Here is a 24,101-nt window from a genome sequence, read left to right on the forward strand (position 1 = left end):
GAGAGAGGGGGCTGGAAGAACGGAGTTAGAAACCAGAAGGAGGAAATTCAGCAGTGAGAGAGGTCTACCATTGGAAGAGCTTTAATCCGTCTGAGGTTCTGGGCACGGGGGACAGTGGGCTTCTGTGAGAAGCTTGCTGGATTGAGCAGCCAGTCTCTGCTCAATCAGGCTGGGTGGAATTGGTCTCCCTGGGTAATTGGAGCAAAACAGCAGCAACATCATCAACTTCACGAGATCAGATAGCAGTTCAGGTAAGTGCAAATCAAATTTTTTATGGTTCCTGCTTTCAAGTTTATGATTACTACACATGGTATCAGAGCGGTTGGTTCAAACCCTTTCGACCTGATAGGGCCTGCGTTGTGGTCTGTGTAAGCTTCACTTTATCGTAACAGGGCTGTGTTGTTGCCTTACCCATTTCGCCTTTGCCTAATTTACCGATTTACCGATTCGGTTCCAATTTCTACCAATATTAATAGTTAACCATTTATTTTGCTTGCATTTGGGTTAAATTGCATAAACCCTTTCCTGTTTTGGCTGCAAACAATCTAACCATTCAATTCCCATGAAATTCGAATGAGGAATCGCGCGTAGCTTTCTATGGGTTCAATTAATCAATAGACGGAATCTTGCTTCGCGAGATTCGAACCTGGAAGCATTGATTATCGTTTCAGACGTTACGTCCAGAGACGCGTTGTTCAAGGAGCCTAGTTTTGCTCCTATTTTCTTTGTATTTTTTCTGGTTGTTTCTCGATAAATTTTGATATTTTATTAATTTTCCCCGATATTCCTGATAATAAAATTTTAACGACCGACGCAGATCAATAAACAGAATCCTGGATCTTCATGCTTTCAGTGAAGACAGAGTCTGTGCTTCAGCAGAATCTAAATAATTTTCCCCGATATTCCGGATAAATACCCATCAGTTTCCGACCGATCTCACAACAACCGCTAACCAACTTTCTGGAGTTACATGCGGTATGTGAATTACTCTTTTGCATCCGAACTGCTCGGACAGCCTGGCTAGCGCGTGTTATCCAGCCCAGACGCCTATGGTATTTCTATTGCCGCTGTTGATCGAACACCTGAACTGCGGTGTGACCTTTATAATTTTCACCACTGTGCTACATGGCACGGATTGTTCTATTCTGACATGGCTTCCGGGTGTGTAACAAGCAACACATCTCCGGCAATCCAATGAACTGCCTATGAGAAATCCGCTAAGATCATTTATCATCACCAGCCAACATATGAGGAAACGATTACGGGTTTGAAACTCGGAACCTACGCCAATGGAAACCTTAATTTTATCACCACCAACATCTCCGCTAGAATCGATAGTCACCAATGGAACATTTAAATTTCCCATGGAAGTTTCTCTTTTACTTTCACAGTGAAGGGACTAATTGATATTAAATTACACTTTCGTTCTCTTCAAATTTTTCTGCCTCTTCCTTCCTTTCTTACTGTCATTTGGAGATCTTCTGTTATCAGTACCGCATCTTTCCCTTGCTTTTCATCTTCATGCATTCTCTCTTCCGCTTTGGAATTATATTTTATCTGCATTTCTTTCTTGTCATTTTTCAATGACCTTTCTTGGTTCTTCCTAATTTTTACACCTACAGTTCCATGTCGTACTGAATTTTCATTTAATGTGCGACTCTCTGATGATGAGTCACTATACCTGAAGGCTTTCGTCCGTTGTCTTACTGGGGGATTTCTTGTTTCCCTATGGGCCATTGCTGCTCTTTGTTTTGCACTCTGGCTTCAGTTATTTTATGCCTCTATATTCTTATTAAAAATATATATATATATAACAAACATGCTATTGTTTAAATAAGTAATCCAAAGGAAATTTTACAGGAGAAATTGCCCACAAGAATCCAAGGCTAAGAACGAAAGCAAAAGCAGCCGCGAATCCAGCAATTCTTCCTCTGCCTACCCTGTATTCTATTTTCAGTAAGTAACCCAAGGCAAGGACAATTTCCTTCATTATCCTTATAGCCAATGTTTCAAGGCCTGGACCAAAAACCTGTTCTTTGTTTCCAAATCTTTCAACGAGTTCATTCCTAACCCTGTTGTCAACTCCAGCAGCCACTCTTGTGCACAAAGTGGGTACTCAAGCACCCAACTGAAATATTGTATTATATATCCTCTTCAAATAATTAAAGTGTGCTTGTCCTGGTGTATCCTCTGTAGCTATATAATTTCTATCATCCTTCACAACGCCAAGCAAACCATTTATAGCTACTACTGTTGACTGAGCATGTGAATGTGATGAAACTTCTTACTCTCTTGAAGATCAATGAATCCTTCACATTTTTCAAGATCTGTCTGCAACGGTTTCACGAACTCTACAAACAGATTGAATAAGGGCTTACCCGTGACCTTCTCTTGCTTATTGAGGTACACTCCTGCCTCAACAGACGTTGGTGTGCTTTCACATGTATTACTAGTTTTGCAATACCTTCACTTTTAGTGGAACTTCCTGTAGAATGAGTTGTATCCTGCAAACGCCTTGTCAGGGTTTATAGCTTCTTGTGATTCTCCAAATATTCTCGCAGATTTTATTTTCACACTGCCAATGATTAATTCATCTCCTAGAGTACAAGAACACCTCCCCATCCTTCCTTTGGAGGACTTAGTAAAATACTAAATACTAAACCATGTCATAGAAGGAATTAATAAAGTAGAATATATATGATATTAAGAAAATTACAAAAGTACCCATACATTATTTAGTCACATAGATAGTAGACCTCTTAATTGGTGAAGATAAAAGAATCTACTCAATCATTCGCATCAGATAAATCTACCACGACTAGAAATAATAAATTAAAACATGATTCTTTGTTGGACTCTCATTTTTTACCATCATTGTCAACATACTCAGGGTTATCTAATAAAATAATCATATATGACCTTCTTTAAATGTAATAGTCAGATTGAGATATGACAGGTATGTTACCGATGTACATTGTAAACGAGACATCTAACATTTTCATTTTGTGGATGTTGTTAGGTAAATAAACTTTAGGTGCCTTACCTTAGGGGCTAATATCCATACACTTTTGCATTATTCATATTAGGATAGAATACCCTGCATTAGGACAAGGAGGTCGCGAGACCACCCTCCTTGACCTCGGTACCAGTAAGATCCGCCTAGCGGGTAAAAATAGCAAAACTATACCCGTTTATGAATGTGAAGTTGCACAAGGAAATTGTGTGTTAAAATTCGGTTATCCACCTCAAAATTTTTACGGAATTTTATTATATGTTCAGGAACCATCACAATGGTAAGGACGTATGAGCGACGACGACGTGATCAGGCAGCATCACCACCATTAATGCCGCCACCGTCGCCATCATCATCCCCATCACCATCGTCACCGCCAAGACCATCATCAACATCAATCGCCCCAACGCCAGAGTTGACTATGATAATGAATTCTTTGGAGGCCTTATTGGAAACATTAAAAGAATCAACTAAGGCCAAAACCAAAGGGGAATTTCAACATGTAGCCACCAGTTCAGCGGAACCAAATAATTTTGAGCCCAGAAAATCGAGAGAAGACATTTCTAGGGAGCTTTAGAAAATTAGACTCCCAGAATTCTCAAGAGGTCGAGCAGGTGAACGCGCTGAAGCATGGTTGGAAGGAATGAACCGATGCTTTAGGTTAAGAGAATATTCGTCTTCAGCAAAAACAAAAATTGTCGTGTTTCAACTAAAGGAAAGTGCCTTAATTTGGTGGGGAAATCTGGAAAAGCAGCTGCACCTTACATCGGATAATGTCCCTTGGGAACTATTTGAGGAAAGGTTCCGCGCAAAGTATTTGCCTCCATACTTTCAACAACAACAAGCCAGAGCCTTTCATACATTAATTCAGGGAAATAAAACGGTGGAAGAATACGAGATAAGGTTTATGGAACTTGTAAAATACATTCACTACTTAGATTTTGATGAACGTCAAGATGAACGCTTCATATTTGGGTTAAATCCTCGCATCAGAGCCTTGGTAAGCATGTGGAAACCATCATCAGTAGCCAAGGCAGTCGAATGTGGTCGTTATGCAGAAGAGCACCTTGGAATCAAAAAAGATATGGGGCCAGCAGGGCCTTTACAATCAGGATTTCCAGGGAAGGCTCCCCGGAACTTCTTCAGAGGAGGTAGCTCGAGGCCACCTTACGGTAACAGGTTTACCCCAAATGTGGGGACAAGAGCTCCCATGGCAGTAAACACCATAGCCGCGGAATCATCCAACACCAGACCATGGGCATCGCGAGGGACTGCCGGTAGAGGAAGAAGTGCGAGAGGAATCAACATGAGAGGACGAAGCTCGTTCTCTAGAAATTCACACCTTGATTCAAGAAGATCAACGCAACTCAATTGTTGGGGATGTGGGGGACCGCATTTCCAACGTGACTACCCAGAAGCTTCATCGAATATATTGCATAGGACTGGGAAGGAGCCGATATCAACCAATCAAAGTAATCATAGAATTCATGCAGTAGTCAACCATGACCAAGCAGCCCATCAATCCACTGTAGTGGAATCTTCAGGTATTATCAATGGCATAAAACTCAAAATCTTATTTGATACTGGTGCCACAGATAGTTTCATTTCGTCATATGCATTAAACAAATGTGGGTTGGCAGCTCGTAGACAAAATGATTTCCACCAAGTGGAAATGGCCTCAGGAGAACTCCAAACCGTGGGCTTGAGTGTGGATCAATGCAAAATTGACCTAGGGGTCTATTCGACTAAACTGAAAGTCTATGTCACAGCCTTAGGAACGTATGATCTTATCATAGGTATGGATTGGCTAGAAGCTCACCAAGCTTGGGTGGACTGTTATGGGAAAAGGATTCTGGGCATAAATGATGAGGGAGAAGTAATCCAAATTCAAGGAATCAAGAGGGAAGTTTCTTTACGCTACATTTCAACAATGCAGGTGAAGTGTTGTTTAAGAAAAGGTTGTCAGGCTTATGCAATTCATGAAGTAAGCCAAGAAAAAGGGCCATCCTTAAAACAATATCCGGTGTTAGCCGAGTTCCCAGATGTATTTCCAAAGGAACTACCTGGATTACCCCCGGTAAGAGAATTGGATCTCACTATTGAATTAAAGCCAGGTACCCAACCGATCTCTAAAACACCTTATAGAATGACAGCTCCAGAACTTCAGGAATTGCAAATCCAATTGAAGGAACTACTCGATATAGGGCATATTCGGCCCAGTACATCACCTTGGGGCGCTCCTGTAATTTTTGTGAAGAAGAAAGATGGATCCTTAAGATTATGCATAGATTATCGAGACTTGAATCGAGCTACAGTAAAGAATCAATATCCTATGCCGCGAATCGATGATGTTTTCGATCAAATGAAAGGAGTTGCTGTCTTTTCAAAAATTGATCTTCGATCAGGATATCATCAGCTAAGGATTTCTGAAAATGATATTTCTAAGACTGCATTCCGGACACGTTTTGGACATTATGAATTTACTGTGGTACCATTTGGGTTAACAAATGCACCAGCCGTATTCATGAATCTTATGAACAGTGTTTTCCGTGAATATCTTGATCAATTTGTGCAAGTCTTTTTAGATGATATTCTCATCTATTCCAAGAATGAGGAAGAGCATGAAGATCATTTGCGGATAGTATTGTCCTGCCTTAGAGAACGTCAGTTATATGGAAAACTATCCAAGTGTTCTTTTTTTCAGGAAAAGATTCATTATTTGGGTCACATCATATCAGGTGAAGGGATTTCAGTAGATCCTGAGAAGGTAAAAGCGATCATGGAATGGCCAATACCGAAAAATGCACATGAGATACGAAGCTTTATGGGTTTAGCCAATTATTACTAGAGATTTGTGGAGGGATTCTCCAAAATCGCAAAGCCAATCACAACCCTTCAGCGTAAAGGTGTTAAGTATGAATGGACCGAGGAATGTAATAAAGCATTCTCTGAACTCAAAAGACTACTCACTAGTGCACCAATCCTAAGAGTCCCTGATATGGGCAAAGACTTTACGGTATGTGCTGATGCATCCAAGCAAGGGTTGGGTGCAGTGTTGATGCAGGATAGGGGAGTGATAGCTTATGCTTCCAAAAAGCTAAAACCTCATGAAGAACTCTATGCTACTCACGATTTAGAATTAGCCGCTGTAGTGCTAGCTTTAAAGATTTGGAGACACTATCTAGTGGGACGAAATTTTACACTTAAAAGCGACCATCAAAGTCTACAATATTTGTTCACCCAAAGAGACTTAAATGCCAGGCAAAGGCGATGGAGTGAATTCCTAAGTGAATATGACTTCGGAATATCATACATTAAGGGAAAAGAAAATGTAGTAGCCGATGCCTTAAGCAGGAGACCTCGGATATTTTCTCTCATACCCATTAAAGTGGACTTAAGACAACGAGTACTGGATCATCTTATAAAAGACAGCTGGTATTTAAAGGTGAGAGCAAGTCTTGAGGGTATTAGGGCAAAAGAATCTAAATTTGAGGGTTATGAATTAGAAAACGATGGGATCTTACGATTCCATGGAAGGATGTACATTCCTGATGATAAAGATCTTCGAGATACCATCCTTGGGGAAGCCCACAAAGCAGTATATTGTGCTCATCCTAGAGTAGGGAAAATGTATGCGGATACCAAGAAACTCTTCTTTTGGGCAGGCATGAAACGTGATATCACTCAATTTGTTGCAAAATGTTTGGAATGTCAGCAAGTAAAAGCAGATCATTGTCACCCAGCGGGCCTCTTACAACCCCACGACATTCCTATGTCTAAATGGGAGACCATTTCTATGGATTTTATCACAGGACTACCTCTTACTTATCAAAGACACAATGCCATTCTGGTAGTGGTGGATAAATTAACAAAAAGCGCCCATTTCATTCCGGTAAGAGATACTTACGATGTTGCTGACGTAGCTCGAGTATTCATAAATGAAATTATCAAATTTCATGGAGTACCTAAGAAGATTATATCCGATAGAGATTCACGATTCACTTCCAGATTCTGGACTTGCATGCAAACAGCCTTAGGTACTCAGCTAAATTTAAGCACTGCTTACCATCCTGAGACTGATGGGCAAACTGAAAGAGTAAATCAAGTACTTGAAGACATGTTGCGAATGTATGTGATGGATCAGCAATCACACTGGGAAAAGTATTTACCCTTAGTCGAATTCGCATACAACAACAGTTACCACAGTTCGATTGGGATGCCTCCATTTGAAGCTTTATATGGCAGACCTTGCAGAACACCATTAAGTTGGGACAGGTTAGAAGATCGAGTGATAATAGGACCAGAATTAATCCATGAAATGGAAGCGCAGATCAGACAAATTAGACAACGATTAAAGGAAGCACAGGATAGACAAAAGAGTTATGTTGATACTCACCGAATTGATAGGAGGTATGAAGTAGGGGATCAGGTCTTCATCCGCATCAAACCAAATAAAAGTACTATTCGATTCGGAAAAGGGACAAAGTTGTCACCCCGATTTATTGGACCGTTTAAAGTCGTGGAAAGAGATGGACCTGTTGCCTATCGTCTTGCCCTGCCACCTCACCTGCATAGAATTCATAATGTATTTCATGTTTTTGTATTAAGACATTATATAGCTGATCTATCTCATAACCTCCAGTGGAAAGAATTGCAGGTATCGGACGAGGGAGTCATAACGGTCGAACCGTTACGTATACTGGAATGTAGAGTTCGACAGCTGAGGAACCGTCTGGTGGACCAAGTTAAGGTCCAATGGGACAAGTATAGTCCTGGATCAGCAACTTGGGAAAATACAGAGGACATATGTCAGAGATACCCTAATTTATGTCCATTTTGAAGAACTTTACACTATGTTTAGTATATATTTACTTCACTACAATCAGAGACTCAGAAACATTTTGAATGATTATGGATAAACATGAAATTTTGTGGCATAATATATGTTTAATTCCTGCTGGTACATGGATACCAAAACAATATATGTGGTTCATTTTACTAAATTATAGTTGTTGAAGTAAAGTTAAGATAGTTGAATAAATTTTCTTCTGATAGAAATTAAGATATTATAGATCTGATTTATTTATTTATGTCAATATGATCAATGGGATAGAAATCAGGAAGTGAATACATTCTAGATGAACGTCAAAAGACATGCGTGGAATATGGCAAAATATGTTGTACTATAGTATCATAGATGAATTCATAAGGGAATAATATGTGAGTTATTTTGAATATGCTGATGCACATTTTACGAATGCATGGATAAGCGTCTGATTGCAGGTAATAGACAGTTACCGGGATGACCACGTGATGACAGAACCTCAGAACAATTAAAGCTCCAAGTGATTCTATGATAGGGTATTAACCCTAAATCCTACTAGGAGGGGTGGAGGTGTTGCCCACCATTTATCCTTCGAACCCTGGAGTCATGGGAGGACTGTGCGGATCACGCTCCCCTAGACGTGTGATGATGACTGTCGGATGCCTACTGGGAATCAGGTCGGTATAGCCGACGCTGTCACCTTAGAGTTTATGAATGGTCAGGTCAGTAAAACTGACGCCATGGCATACTCCGGTAGAGGACGGATAGGATGGGAGCAGAAGAGATTAGGAAGGATAGGATGATTTTAGAATAGCTTGGGGACCTGGATAGAAAAAGGTCATGTCCATTAAAACCTTAAACCTAAAACTCTAACTTCGGGACGAAGTTTTCAGAAGGGGGAGTGTATGTAACGACCCATCTAAACTGATCCACTATATAAAGTTTTAAACTTTATAATAAAACAAATATGATGAATTTTAAATAATAAATATGTTTAAGTTTTATAAATATAAATTTAAACTTTATAACATATATAAATTAAACTTTATAAAATATATAATTTAAACTTTATAACATATATAAATTAAAACTTTAATAAACTAAACTATATACTAAAAATACCAAAAATCAAAAGAAGGACCCTTATACAAAGGGGGCGCTTAAAACCAACTGAATATTTATAACAGAGCGCATATGACAGCAGGGAAAATATCTGAGAGCCGTAAATGCATGGAAGGCGTGTCGGGACGAGGGAAGGCGGTGGCTGCAGGTAGGAGGGCGTCCACCGCCAAGCCCGCAGATAAAAACCGGAGGCCTGAACCGAGAGAGGGGGCTGGAAGAATGGAGTTAGAAACCAGAAGGAGGAAATTCAGCAGTGAGAGAGGTCTACCATTGGAAGAGCTTTAATCCGTCTGAGGTTCTGGGCACGGGGGACAGTGGGCTTCTGTGAGAAGCTTGCTGGATTGAGCAGCCAGTCTCTGCTCAATCAGGCTGGGTGGCATTGGTCTCCCTGGGTAATTGGAGCAAAACAGCAGTAGCATCATCAACTTCACGGGATCAGATAGCAGTTCAGGTAAGTGCAAATCAAATTTTTTATGGTTCCTGCTTTCAAGTTTATGATTACTACAGACATGCAGTGCTTCAGGGTGTGAGCGGAATTGGGGTGTGTTTGAGAGTATACACACTAAGAAGAGGAACCGTTTGGAGCAAAAGCGGTTGAATGACATGGTTTTTGTTCAATACAACCTTAGATTGAGGAACAACAAATTGTTGAATACAACCCCTGAATCAAGCAACATTGTCTTGGCTGACTTTGATCCAACATCAGAATGGTTGTGAGATTCAAGCACTAGCATTTGACAATGAAAATTTTCTTGGTTGGACTTGGACCCACCTCCATAGGTTGCAGAGGCAGATATACCAGAAGCACCAGTAGCAACTTCAGGGCTAGGGGTATCAAGCAATAATCCCATTGCAGACTTGGTTGCTACTCATTCTTCAAATGAGGATGAGGAGGATGTTCAGGATGATAATTTTGATGATGATTGATGGCACTAACAATTAGCACTTGTAGATTGTAGTTGTATTATTGTAGATTGTAGTATCATACTATAATGTTATTTTGGACTATAAAGGCCTTTTAGAGCTTGTTTCTTGATGTTTTTAACTTTTTGGTTCAGCAATGTTTTGCACAGTGTTATTTTGGTTATATGCACTATTACTCTCTATATAAATGAGAACTTTTGCATATTTGTGTATAAATGGTTTGGATTCATATGGATGCACATGAATATATATATGTTTTTTCTTTAAAATATGAATATTTTATGTGTTTTTGGTAAACCATTTTTTCCCTGTTTTTTTTGGTTCTGGTCCGATTCCCAGTCCACAAGGTGTTTCGGTTCGATCACTAATTCGGTTCTGATAACATTGATAATGATTTCCCTGTGATTCATTGTGAATTGTGCTCTGTAAATACCAAACCAAATAGACAAGCTAGAAGGAGTTGGAGCATCTCTAAATCCTTATCAATTATTGGGGTGGCACTCAAGGGAGAATTATAAGGGTTTCCTTTGACGAGGACATGGTATGAAAAAGACAGCATCAGGAGTTGGAAATGACATAAGAGGGCTATGGCATGGGATTTCAGATGCCAGATTCCCTTCCCAGGAAAGTAACAAAACCCCTTTTTCTCTTCGTATTCACCATAAAAGGAAGAGAAGAAAAAACAAGGGTAATAACAAGATATTTCTAGACAATGAAGGACTGGTCCTCTACACATGAAATGAAACAATAGTTCTAAGTCTAACCCAGTCATGAATCCTGGGAATCACTGATGTGATTTTGGTGATCAAAGAAATTATTTCAGTCTGTATGGGCAAGTCTTCTGTAGGAGATAAACTTCATAAAAAAATCTTGTTGAGCTTTTAACACAAGTTCTTACTTGGACAAGTCATAAATCGTTAGGATTAACCACTGATTACTCTCTGCACAATCATCGAACTGCTAGATTCAAGAATATACTTGTAAGCAAATATTTAACCAATAAAATAAAGACATTCGTAATAATGAACTGTTGTGCAAGTAGCAGTCTCTTCTCTCTGTCAAAATGGGCAAGATACAGATTTAAAGAGTCATTGAAGTTTTTCCCTAATCAAGAAAAGCCACCATGCAGCAGAAAAAATATACTAACTACTTTCAATGACTACATATTAATTGCAAATTTACAAGTAGGAAAATCAGAGCAAGGCAATACAGGACCACTGAGAAGCAACAAATATATACTAACTAATTGTAACAACTAAATCATTTTCAGAAGTAGCAAACTCAGAAAATTCAAGTTCGGGAGAAGATAATACATTTTCATGCTGCATGTGTCGAAGCAGTTTTATTTCTCGTAGGGTCCGCCTTGCATCTATTAAATTGTCAAAGGCATTGGATATTTTTTTTAATGCAACTTGCTCATTGGTTTCTGAATTCAGTGCTGAGCTGAAACAACAACATGCAACAGACAATATGTCACTGTAATATCATACAAACTGACCAAATACACCCAATATAGCCGCAAAAAGAATTTTTGATTATCAAAAAGATGTGCAGATCCTTGCAAATAAATTCAGTGAAAAGACCCCCATGGCTGTTAGAAGCCTAAGTTGTTGCTGGAAATAGGAATTCACAAACAGATGTGTTTTTGAAGTTATCTTTGGAGCAGACACGAAATTTAAGGACATCTATAATTTCAAAAATGCATTTTACTTATCATGGATGTTATCTTTGGAGTTACTCCAAAATATTTACACCATGCTTGGGTGTCCTTCATGTGATGTGGAGTGCATGTTGTGTTGATTACTTGGTTGTTTTGTAGCAGACATACACACTGGAGATAGATTACTCTTGGATTGCTATGCCTTGAATTGATTCTTAAGTGGTGCACTTCCTTAGGAGGTTGGAGACCTATGTGGCTTAGTGATATTCTTCACGAGGCACACACATAGAGGGCTTCTTTGCTTTCTTGGGAATAGTGATTTGGAAGAGGAGCATTGGGCATCTTGGAGGAGGCCATTGAACCCTAGGTAGCATGGGAACACTTTGTTGCACAGAGTCTTGAGCTTGAGGTGAAGATGTTTGGGTTGAGGAGTATTCATATAGGGGTAGTGGAACCAGAGGTACACATGGCTTAAGAGTGATCATAGGAGCATTGGAGGCCTTTGGAGGCGGAGCGTTGGACATTTCTTGTGGAGCATTCACCTTGGGGCTCTTACTTGTTGAACATGCACAAATTGGAGCTTAACATGGGTCACTTAGAGTTGGAACACTTCACATGTTGATCTATCTAGTGATTAGTTAGGTTGCCTGTTGTCGACATCCCCTTTGTCATTGTTGGCGTCCCTACACATTTCACATAAATAGATCTTTTCATAAATCATATCAATCACATCATGTGTTAGAGATGTGAAAGTTACAACAAACTTGTTTCTTTCATGTGTACTCGTCTTCATTATATTTGTTCTCTTTGTCTTGAGCACAAGGGCCCTTGAGTTGATTCAAGAAGACTAGGGTTCGGGCTTGCCTAAGAAAACAAGGGATGCTAGGGTTTGTGAGGAACATTGGAGGAGCAAAAGGAGCACTTGTTCTTCTGGTTTTTGTGAGAGATGAAGACTAGGATTTTGTGGCATTTGACAACCTTGGAGCTATTTGGAGAGTTTGAAGTGGGGAAGATAGTGGGATACTATCTTGTTTTCTCTAGTACACTTGTGGGATGCAAGTGCAGGCGCCAAAGAGGACTTGTTAGTGTGTAAACTTGCTTGTTGTGGATCTTTGATGGAATGACCAGCTTTGATTGGAAGTGATTACTAAATAGGAGGTGTTGATGACTAGGGCATGCTACTTATGGCGGATGCCCTAGATAGGGTTTGGAGAGAACCTATACTATCTTGTATTAAGTTGTTGGCATGTACTTGTAACTTCATCTTATGTATATATAAAGCATGTTTTGTTGTTCAAACTTACTCGCAGATCTGACTCTTAGTTTAGGTTCTCATGATGATTGAGTAGTTTTTAGAGTTGATTGTGATTACTAATTTTATATATCATAGAGGAATTTGTTAAGTGATATGACACACATATAGAAGCTAAGTGGGCAGATTTATGACTGTTGTAAATCTTCTATAATAAGTAATTTTCATTTTTGTTTGAGAGTTTGGAAGTGTGCCCTAATGGCTGGAAAATATTTCCCTTGAAGTTCACTTGTCTAAAGTATTTTTTTGGGATACTTTGTATAATTGGATGGGCAAAAGAGAAATATGGACAAGTCTAAACATTCAACTTTTTTTACTTTTTTATGGCAACTATCACCGGAAATCAAGTATACAATTATTGGTGAAAATACAGTTTTACACTATTGAAATTGCAATTTTGAAGGCATAGATAGATTCGGCACCCCAAAAAACCCCATCTAGATTATGTAATTTCAACATTTGATTCTGCAATTTCAATTATTCTTCTAAATTTTGGGCCAAACTCTTTGAAAATTGTGACTAGTAAAAGGTAAAAAATGTCAAATGTTTAGGCTAGATTAAAATGTATACTACTATAAGTTATATTTTAGATTCAGCCCTAAGACTGCAAGTTCACAGGAAATAGATTTGGAAAACCTCAAGGTTGACGTGGAATTTTTGAATTTGCATTAAAAGCCATTTTGGGAAATTCCAACATGGATTCAAAGTTGATGCGACCAAGATCATTCTATTAGTGAAGAGGGACTTATGTATTTCAATTGTTTTGTACATAGGAGAGATGCTTGTCCTAGTAAATGTTAAGTGTGAAACCTTAGTGCACATTGGAAGAAGAGGTTGAACCCTAGAAGGGTCATCTACTTGATTTGTTGCTAAGTTTTCTTTGAGGTGTGAATTAGATTTATAGGGATGACTACTCTTAGTCTTAGAGAGTGTGACAGGTTGGAAATTGCTTTCAATTTTATACCTTGGAAGTGCAGGGCGGAAATGTTGTTGGAGGAGGCTAAGTTTTGGGAACGTATTGAAAATGTGATCATTGCACCTACCAATATGGAACTATTGGCTGTCCATTCTAAGAAAGAGGCCAATGAAAAGAGGCTTTAGGATGACCTTTTGCAGCAAGAGATAAGGTTCAAATCTTGTTAGCTATGCAAAAACAAGTAAAAGACTTGGCCGAAGGATGAGGAAGGAAAACGAGAAAGCATATAAGAAGGGAAAGAAGGAAAACGAGAAAGCATATAAGAAGGGAAAGAAGGAAAACGAGAAAGCATATAAGAAGGGAAAGAAGGAAGAATCAAGATAAGGTAAGAAGGATTTGAGTATGTGAAATGTTTTAAGTGTCATTGGAAGGGCATTATGCCAACCAATGTCCAAAGAAGAAGAATGGGAAGGCCATGCAATAAAAACACATAGCATGGAATGTAGGTAATGCAGCAAGAATAGATTACTTATCATCCTAGCTTGAGACCACCTTCTCCATATTTTCTCATTTATCTTCCAACTCTATGTCAAATGTTGGATGGTGTGTGGACAATAGGATATCAAGACATAGGACTTATGATAAGAAAATCTTTAGTAAGCTCCAGGAGCAAGAGCGAGGAATGAATGTGGAGTTCAATGACAATGCTACATATCCTATGAAAGGAGTGGGATCCATTTCCTTTTGAATGGCATCAAGGGATGTTCTTGAGGTGAATCATGTTTTGTTTGTTCTTGGTTTGAAAAAAATCTTCTTTCAATTTCTTGTATGGTAGATTTTCAATGTAGAGTTGCATTCGCGGGACAACATTGCACTATCAATGATTATAGTCTAGCAAGTCTGAAGACTTTGCCTAGAGGTGTATGAGACGGTGGCCTTTATAGGTTATTTCTTGATCCTATGGTGCTTGCGCATATCAGTAGGAAGCTAGTTGAGCCTTCCAATTTTGAGGAGGCATATGCAAAACAAGTATGGTAGGAGGCCTTGGTTATAGGTTCCAAACCTACTTTAGAATCTGTGATTGGTTCCAATCTTGTAGTTGCTGGGAGCATTCAAGAGTACCAAGACAAGGTTGTTGGATTCTCTAGGAAAGAGAGAATTGACCTTAATGAGACTCTTACTCCAATCACTAGAGGATTCTCCCAAAAAGAGGGAATTGACCATATTGAAGGTTTTGCTTCAATTGTTTTGGGTTTTGAGGTGCATGGGCGAGATACCCATGTTTATAGTTATCAGAGGCCTTGCATGCATTGGCATTTGCACTATGAGCTTGGTATTTCAAGATGGATGAGATTTGTGCACGTTTTTATCTTTAGGATTTGGATAGATCTAATCCATTTATATTGGTCTTATATGGATATGTGATCATCTTTTCAAGAGGCCCTAAACAACTCATAATGTGGTGTTTTAAGTTTTGGGCTATGAAGTTGACTTGAGGGATGATGGAGTTTGACAAACTGAAGGTTATATTATTTTAGATTCATAGGTGATCAAACCCCTAGCAGAGGGGACATTTTAGATGTGTGGTCCTCTAGATCACACATATCTTTCTTATGAATAAAGGGAGTGAGGGTGTTGCTATTCCATAATCTAAATTAAAGGTTAGAGAAGAGTCAACTCTAGGTGTGGGCAAAGAAAGCTTGAGGAAGGATGTGACCTCAACCTCTAGTCTAGCTTGCAAGAAGCCAAGATGACTTACTTAGATATGTCATAATGTACAAGAACTTGTAGAAGTGCCCATATCTTCGATGAGGACGAGTACACCTCCTAGGAGATATGCTAATTGTTACCCACCAAAATGGGTAACCCCATAAAAGAAAACTTTTTCTCCTATTTTGGATAGCTAACCAACCAAAAGACCTAGACATTTGCTTATTGATGATGATATGTGAATTCCTCTACCATCTACACCAGTCGTACACCTCTCACCAACCAACATTCCTCTTGGATGAAGGTGGGCTACCACTTAAAAAATACTTTGATCATTTTGCAATTGAGTGTTTTTACTTAATATTTTGGGCATTCAGTATGGATAAAGGGGTCATTTGAATGATTGACCAATCTTGACTGTAAACTTGTTCTCTCACCTTACCAAAGGGGTTAATCTTTAGCATTAGTCTAGTGGGACCTCCCCTAAGTCCTTAGGATTATAAGAGGGGCACTACTTGGAAGACCTGAATTGAAATAGTGTGTCCATTCTCCTTTACCATACTTAACATTTTCCATGACACATTATTATCCTTTGATATCACCTCCATTCTTCAGGTTAACTGCCACTGGTTCATTGGGATTTGGCACTCTCTTATCCACATCCTTGAGTAGGGCCAGAAAACATTGCCCTGGAGGTTGATGCAGCTAAAAGAATGGAAAAGCATAATATGGCCACAATAAAAGAAAAGGAAAGTTAAAATGCAAGAGATGGTCGAGATATAAGTTAGCACATGGGCAAAAGCCTAGCATGAGCTCTACCTTCCTCATTAGCCATCATCTAGTTCTTGAGAACATGATGCTCAATCCTTTAAAAGGAACCTTGGCATGTCCCAACCTTGATGAGAGATAAACCACCTCATCTTAAGGGGTGCTATATGATAAAGAGAAAGCTTTGGTCATTGAGCTATCCACCAAAATAAAAAGAATTATCAAAAAGAAGTAAAAGGCGCACAAGAGGGGTGGAAAAGCAGGCCAAGTAGGGTAACTCACACATCCACATTTTCTCCCTCCATTACATCGATACACTCAAGATGTAGACTCCCATTAGTTAGTCCCATGACCATGGCACTTGGTCCTAAAGTCCTTCCCCTCCATTGCCACCTACTTACACTAACACCTATTGATTGAAGGGTTGACCTTGGAAATGTCACCTCCCCTTAGGGGCTAGAAGCACCTAATAGGGTTATCTACATAGCCACCCTTACAAAGGGAGGGAACACTTCTACAAGAGTTAGTCTAGTTAGATATTTGAAGGTGATCATGGTTTGAAGTATTAATATGCACTAGACACTAAAGTATGGTCCACTTAGATGGATTTATGATCCTAGTCTCTCGTGAATGGTTGCTTTCGCTTGAGTTTGAGTTGGTTTTGCCATGTGGTCCAGTGCAATAGAGGCCTTGAGGACATCCTTCTCCACATGTTTCCTAGGCCATATGTTACATTTTCAAAGAGCATGATGACTTCGGGATGTAGAAAATCCATGAAATTTTGATTTCCTAATATGAAAGATCTGAAATATAATTTCTTCTCATATAAACATAAAATTTCTCTGCTAAAATTTGTAGTGGAATAGGAACGGAAATAAACACAATTCACACAATTCAAGACACAAAATTTCTAGGGAACCCAATTGGGAAAACCCTCTGCTTGTTGAGAATATTATTGATTGTTTCTGAGGAATGATCTCTTATAATACAACTCTATTTTCAATAGAGAATACACCCTTCTCCCTGCCTTGCCTAGGCTTGAAAAACACACTTGTTGTAGCCTGATCTGCTCCCTAAATCCTTACGCAATAGGTGCTCCTATTAAATAGGAATTTCCTCCTATTTCTATGCGCACTACCCAAGGGAACTCTTCCTCACAATAATTTTGTGCACAAGTTTCTCTTGCACACTCTTCCTCACAAGCTCACACACAACCTTGTGTGTACTCCTATTGCTTTGTCTCACTAGCCCATGCTCACAAAACAATGAGTAACAATGTGCCTTCGCTCCTCCTTTTAAAGCAATTCAAAAGGCCAGATTTGGTGACTTTCTAATTAAGAAGTTTTCTTTTGTGATTGTTTGAGTTAGCATGAGTTAACTACTCATGCAACTCGTCCTATCTCTTGAGACTCAACCACAAGTTTTTTTCCTTAATTAACTAACACTAGAAGATTGATAACTCAGCCTTCCACTTTGACACATCAATTAACTGCTTCATGAACACTTCCTACATTTTAGAAATTCGCCCTAAATTTTAGGTACTCATCCTACTTTTTAGGAATTAGCTCCTAACTCATAGGAATTCATGCATGCTCAAGAAACTCGTTGAGGCTCCTTACATTAAGGCACAAAACAAGGAACCCATTCTCGCTACAATTTTCAACACTCCCTCTTAGAGAGGAAGGTGTTCCTGGAAGAACCTTGTCCACTTGGATTTGTCTCCAACTCTACCAAGTTCTTCGAGCCTGCACCTGCTCCCTCTGAACTAGAAGGCTTCCCTACTTCTTCTACAAAACCTGCTTTGAAGACCTGTTCTTTCCCACCATGCTTTGTGAGTCCACAATCTGCCACTATCAATGATCACAACTCCTTTTGTGTCACTGAACTTTGGCTCACTGATATGCCCACTAGCAGGCCTCTAGCTCCACTAAGAAGTCTACTCATTGGGTCTTTTGGATCTGCCCTCTTATCAGTGGTTTGGCCATCTGCAACCCACTGAACTAGGGCTCCACAACTCTGCCTCCTAACAGCTCATTAGTCCTTCAATGATCACTGTACATGAGGACTTCAAGGACTGCCCACTTGTCAAGATTTTGGCTGCTCCAGAATGCTACTCCTAGGGCACACAAATCTGCCCTGTCATTGTGAGACATCAACCCTATTGTCACTCTCCTCAGGGCATCCAAAACTATCCACACACAGTCAACTCTTTGATTGATCAAGGGCTTGCAAATCAGCCACTAACAGTCCATACACTTACTGTTCCTAGGTTGCTTCAGAAGTTCTTCTCCTATGATGTGTTTCTCTCAACCTGTGCCAGTCTTTATTTTGTTCTCTCCTCTGATACCATGTAGAAAATCCACAAAATTCTAATTTGCTAATATGAGCGATCTGAAATATAATTTATTCTCATATAAACACAGAATTTCTCTACTAAACTTTGCAACGGAATAGGAACATAAATAAACACAATTCACACAATTCAAGACACAAAATTTCTAGGGAACCCAACTAGGAAAACCCTCTGCTTGTTGAGAATATTATTGATAGAAACTGAGGAATGATCTCTTACAATACAACTTTGTTTTCAATAGAGAATACACCCTTCTCCCTGCCTTTCCTAGGCTTGAAAAACACACTTGTTGTAGCCTGATCTGCTCCCTAAATCCTTGCGCAATAGGTGCTCCTATTAAATAGGAATTTCCTCCTATTTCTATGTGCACTACCCAAGGGAACTCTTCCTCACAATAATTTTGTGCACAAGTTTCTCTTGCACACTCTTCCTCACAAGCTCACACAACCTTGTGTGTACTCCTATTGCTTTGTCTCACCAACCCATGCTCACAAAACAATGAGTAACAATGTGCCTTCGCTCCTCCTTTTAAAGCAATTCAAATGGCCAAATTTGGTGAGTTTCTAATTAAGGAGTTTGCTTTTGTGATTGTTTGAGTTAGCATGAGTTAACTACTCATGCAACTCATCCTATCTCTTGAGACTCAACCACAAGTTCTTTTCCTCAATTAACTCACACTAGAAGACTAATAACTTGGCCTTCCACTTTGACACATCAGTTAACTGCTTCATGAACACTTCCTAAATTTTAGGAATTTGCCCTAAATTTTAGGAACTCGTCCTACTTTTTAGGAATTAGCTCCTAACTCATAGGAACTCATGCATGCTCAAGGAGAAACTCATTGAGGCTCCTTGAATTAAGGCACAAAACAAGGAACCCATTCTCGCTACAATTTTCAACACTCCCTCTTAGCGAGGAAGGTGTTCCTAGAAGAACATCATCCACCTAGATCTATCTCCAACTCTAACAAGTTCTCCGAGCATGCAACTGCTCCCTCTGAACTGTAAGGCTTCCCTTCTTTCTTCTGCAAAACCTTCTTTGAAGACCTGTTCTTTCCCACCATGCTTTGTGAGTCCACAATATGCCACTATCAACGATCACAACTCCTTTTGTGTCACTGAACTTTGGTTTACTGATCTTCCCACTAGTAGGCCTCTAACTCCATTAAGAAGACTGCTCATTGGGTCTTCTGGATCTGCCTTTTTATCAGTGGTTTGGCCATCTTCAACGCACTAAACTAGCACTCCACAACTCTACCTCCTAACAACTCATTAGTCCTTCAATGATCACTGTACATGAGGACTTCAAGGACTGCCCACTTGTCAAGATTTTGGCTGCTCCAAAATGTTGCTCCTAGGGCACACAAATCTTCCCTGTCACTGTGACACATCAACCCTATTGTCACTCTCCTCAGGGCCTCCAAAACTACCCACACACAGTCAACTCTTTGACTGATCTAGGGCTTGCAAATCAGCCACTAACAGTCCATACACTTATTGTTCTTAGGTTGCTTCAGAAGTTCTTCTCCTATGATGTGTTGCTCTCAACTTGTGCTAGTCTTTATTCTGTTCTCTGCTCTGATACCATGTAGAAAATCCACGAAATTCTGATCTGCTAAAATGAGTGATGTGACATATAATTTCTTCTCATATAAACACATAAGATCTCTACTAAACTTTGCAATGGAATACGAATAGAAATAAACACAATTCAAGACACAGAATTTCTAGGAAACCCAACTGGGAAAACCCTCTGCTTGTTGAGAATATTATTGATAGAAACTGAGGAATGATCTCTTACAATACAACTTTGTTTTCAATAGAGAATACACCCTTCTCCCTGCCTTGCCCAGGCTTGAAAAACACACTTGATGTAGCTTGATCTGCTCCCTAAATCCTTGTGCAATAGGTGCTCCTATTAAATAGGAATTTCCTCCTATTTCTATGCGCACTGCCCTAGGGAACTGTTCCTCACAATAATTAAGTGCACAAGTTCCTCTTGCACACTCTTCCTCACAAGCTCACACACAACCTTGTGCGTACTCCTATTGCTTTGTCTCGCTAGCCCATGCTCACAAAACAATGAGTAACAAGGGGCCTTCGCTCCTCCTTTTAAAGCAATTCCAATGGCCAAATTTGGTGAGTTTCTAATTAAGGAGGTTGCTTTTGTGATTGTTTGAGTTAGCATGAGTTAACTACTCATGCAACTCGTCCTATCTCTTGAGACTCAACCACAAGTTTTTTTCCTTAATTAACTCGAACTAGGAGATTGATAACAAGGCCTTCCACTTTGACACATCAGTTAACTGCTTCATGAACACTTCCTAAATTTTAGGAACTCGTCCTACTTTTTAGGAATTAGCTCCTAACTCATAGGAACTCATGCATGCTCAAGGAGAAACTCATTGAGACTCCTTGAATCAAGGCACAAAACAAGGAACCCATTCTCACTACAGTTTTCAACAGCAGATCAATGCTTCCCACTTTTGGCAAAACATTGGGCTTTTTGATGTCTTGAGCAGTTGATATACATCCCATAGCACCCCCAGGAGCCAGAACATTGAGCTTCTCTTGCTTAGCATGGAGGATTCTTGACGATGTACAAGTGGACCTAGCATGACCCTAGGCTGGCCTTGACACTACTTGATGAGCATCCCATGATCCAGGGCTTAGATGAGATGGCCATCCCTAGGATGACTGTGGAGGACTTGTTGCGCCTGATGGAGCCCCAATGCTAGAGAGAGAAGGCACCACGTTTCCTACTTGGCACCCATGGAGATGACATGTGGCACCCACAACTAGATTTTCGACCCTCAGAGCTACTTTGAGGCTTGATTTGAGGATTTCCCTCAAATGGAGGATGATCATGATGCTTGGAGACACTTTCGGCCTTTGTTTTGCCTTAATGGATCATTTGGAGCCAAGGGCATGACATCATCACCCTTTTACAATTACGGCTCACACGCGTGGGCTTATTTTGGCATGTTTAGTTGTTAAGCTAATGGGTTGGCTTGTGACCCAATTTTACTTATCTCCACTCAAAAATCAAACTTGTGTAGGGGATTTTAGTCATAAATTAGAAGAGGTAGACCTCATATAAGTAGAGTATCACCTCTCTCATTGTATCATGATCACTTGTGTGAATTCAACCTCTCTGAAAGAGAAATTGGCCTAGCTCTTTGTACTTCACTACTTATGGAGATGTGATCTTATTTGAATTTTTGCTATTGGAGACTAATACTTGTTGTGGAGACTTCATTTTGGGATTGAAAGAAGGCATGTTCTTAGATATATCCTAAGTAGTTTTTGTTGAATATCTTTATGGTTATTGCATGTAATGGAATATTGCTAGGGGTTTTATGTTCCTTGTCTAAATGCTTATGTTTACATGGAATGCTTGGTATTTTTGCATTCTTTAATCCTGTATCATTGAACTCTCTAGAAAACCTCCTAAAGAGCATTTTTCTAGTCAATTTCTGCCCTCGTATTATGATACCTAAGGTTAGCAAGTGAAAACCTAGGGTTTTCCCCCTTACTCCCTTTAAGGGTTTGATATTTCCATGGTTAAAGTTCCTAAGACTCCATCACCCAAGTAAGTAAAAGGCACTGGGAACCAACTTGATGACCAAAAACTTCAAAACTTCATCTTTTCCCCTATTCCTAAAATTTTGGCCCTTCAAGGAAAGTTGCTTGGGTTAGGGTTTCAAGCCTGATTCAACTATGGATTGAGCATTAAGCTAATTTGGGACTATTTCACCTTGCTCGACCTTATAACATCAAATCTAGCAATTTGCATGGTTAGAAGTGTCTCTCTAGGGTTGATGTCATCAACCCTAGGCAATTCTAGGGCTTGTAAAACCCTAATTCTGCATAAAAGCTTCAACTTAGGGTCATTTGAAGGTTTGTCTCTCCATTGGTTGATTATATCTTGCAAACAAACCTTTTCTTTTTGTTTGTATGCCTAAATTTGCCATTGTTGAGCTACATTTTGAAAACCCAAGGCTACAAGCCTTATCTCATATGCTTTTTCATAGGTACGCTTTTCCACAATACAAAGAATTGTGCCTTGTTCCTAGTGTGAAGTACCTTGATTTAGCCTTCTAAAGTTTCACCTTGATCCTATCAACCTAGAATACCCTTAGGTGACCTATACTGGGAAGCCTCCCGTGTGGTGAAATTCCACTAAAGAGCAAGAGGTGGAGTGTTGAGGTGATAGTGGCATCCACCTCATTGTTGTGTCATAGTCTGGCTTTTGCCTTGTGAGGCCTCTCACAAGGCCTGCTAGATTTTGAGGCAACACAAACCATATTGCATTAGTTGCTTCCATTTGTGAGCTTTCTAGTTGGAGTTGACGTGCAATGCTTTGAAGGAGGAGGTGATGTTTGGTGACAATTCCTTTCGAAGGGCTAGTGATTGATTTCAAGACAAATGCAGAGTTACATTTGCAAATGGCAAGTTTAATTAAGATGTAGAGGGAGAATACTAGTGTTGGTGACAACACTTTCCTCATAAAGAAGGAGTGTTAGCTTTTAGGGTTGTTCCAAAGGTGTTTACACATGTTGGGGGTGCTTCAAGTGCATTAATGTGTCGACCACACTTGCTTGTATTGTAGTAGACATACACATTGAAGATAGATTACACTTGGATTGCTATGCATTGACTTGTCCTTGTGTGGTGAACTTCTTGGAAGGTTGGAGGACTATGCAGCTAAGTGGCATTCTTCACGAGGCACTCACATAGAGGGCTTGGCTGCTCGCTTCGAAGGATAACCCTTTTTGAGAAGAAGCAATGAGCATCAAAGAGAAGGGCATTGAGCACTAGGTAGCATAGGGACACTTAGTTGCTTGCATGAAGGCTTGTGATTGACTTCCAAATACTTGGGTTGAGGAGCGTCATATCGATGTAGTGGACGTAGAGGTACATGTGGATTAGGAGGGAGCACTGGAGCATTGAAAACCTTTGGAGGAGGAGCATTAGACACTTCTCCTGAAGCACTCACCTTGGAACCTAAGTTGCATGATATGAGGAAACAGGTACATGTTTCTGAAATGGAAACACACTAGAAACCTAAACCTCAAAAAATTGGAAACAAGGAAACATGATATATCTATATATATATATATATATGACAAGCAATGTTCCACCATCACTTATATTGGGATCCTCATCATTAGTATCACCCTTTGCCTCTAACTCAATCCTCTAGGGACATCAATCAACACCACCCAATTTCAATGAAACTAACTAATCCTAGCTTTAAAATATTCTATGAAAGTCCTAGCATCCCTGATCAACGATTTTGTTTTCACTGAAGGAGACATTTTTGCTAGGGCCATGACAAAGGAGTCCAACAAGAAATATCGCTAACATCAAAGTACATAAAGGGCTTGGTGCTCTTGATTAACTACTGATTCCATACCCTCCTACGTGATATAATCTAATGAAAATAGTCCTGAAATTATGAAAGCTGTTAAGTCTATTGAATTTTGAATAGGATGT

At 39.6% G+C, this 24,101-nt stretch overlaps 1 protein-coding gene across 2 annotated transcripts in view; it reads right to left on the reverse strand.

The window, feature by feature from the left end:
• Positions 1-24,101, reverse strand: part of LOC149206539 (mitogen-activated protein kinase homolog MMK1-like) — a 193,319-nt gene that overhangs the window by 166,770 nt on the left and 2,448 nt on the right. For both annotated transcript variants that reach the window (XR_016252554.1, XM_089395468.1), the window contains exon 2: positions 11,198-11,327. Coding sequence is in view for 1 of the 2 variants with exons in the window: in XM_089395468.1 (XP_089251594.1) it covers positions 11,198-11,327 (130 nt within the window). In the remaining variant the exon portion in view is untranslated. The remainder of the gene's footprint in view (positions 1-11,197; positions 11,328-24,101) is intronic.

This window comes from Pinus tabuliformis, chromosome 1_2, assembly GCF_031772625.1.
Source record: "Pinus tabuliformis cultivar Carrire ecotype Pingquan chromosome 1_2, CPIR1, whole genome shotgun sequence".
Classification (NCBI taxonomy): Eukaryota; Viridiplantae; Streptophyta; class Pinopsida; order Pinales; family Pinaceae; genus Pinus; species Pinus tabuliformis.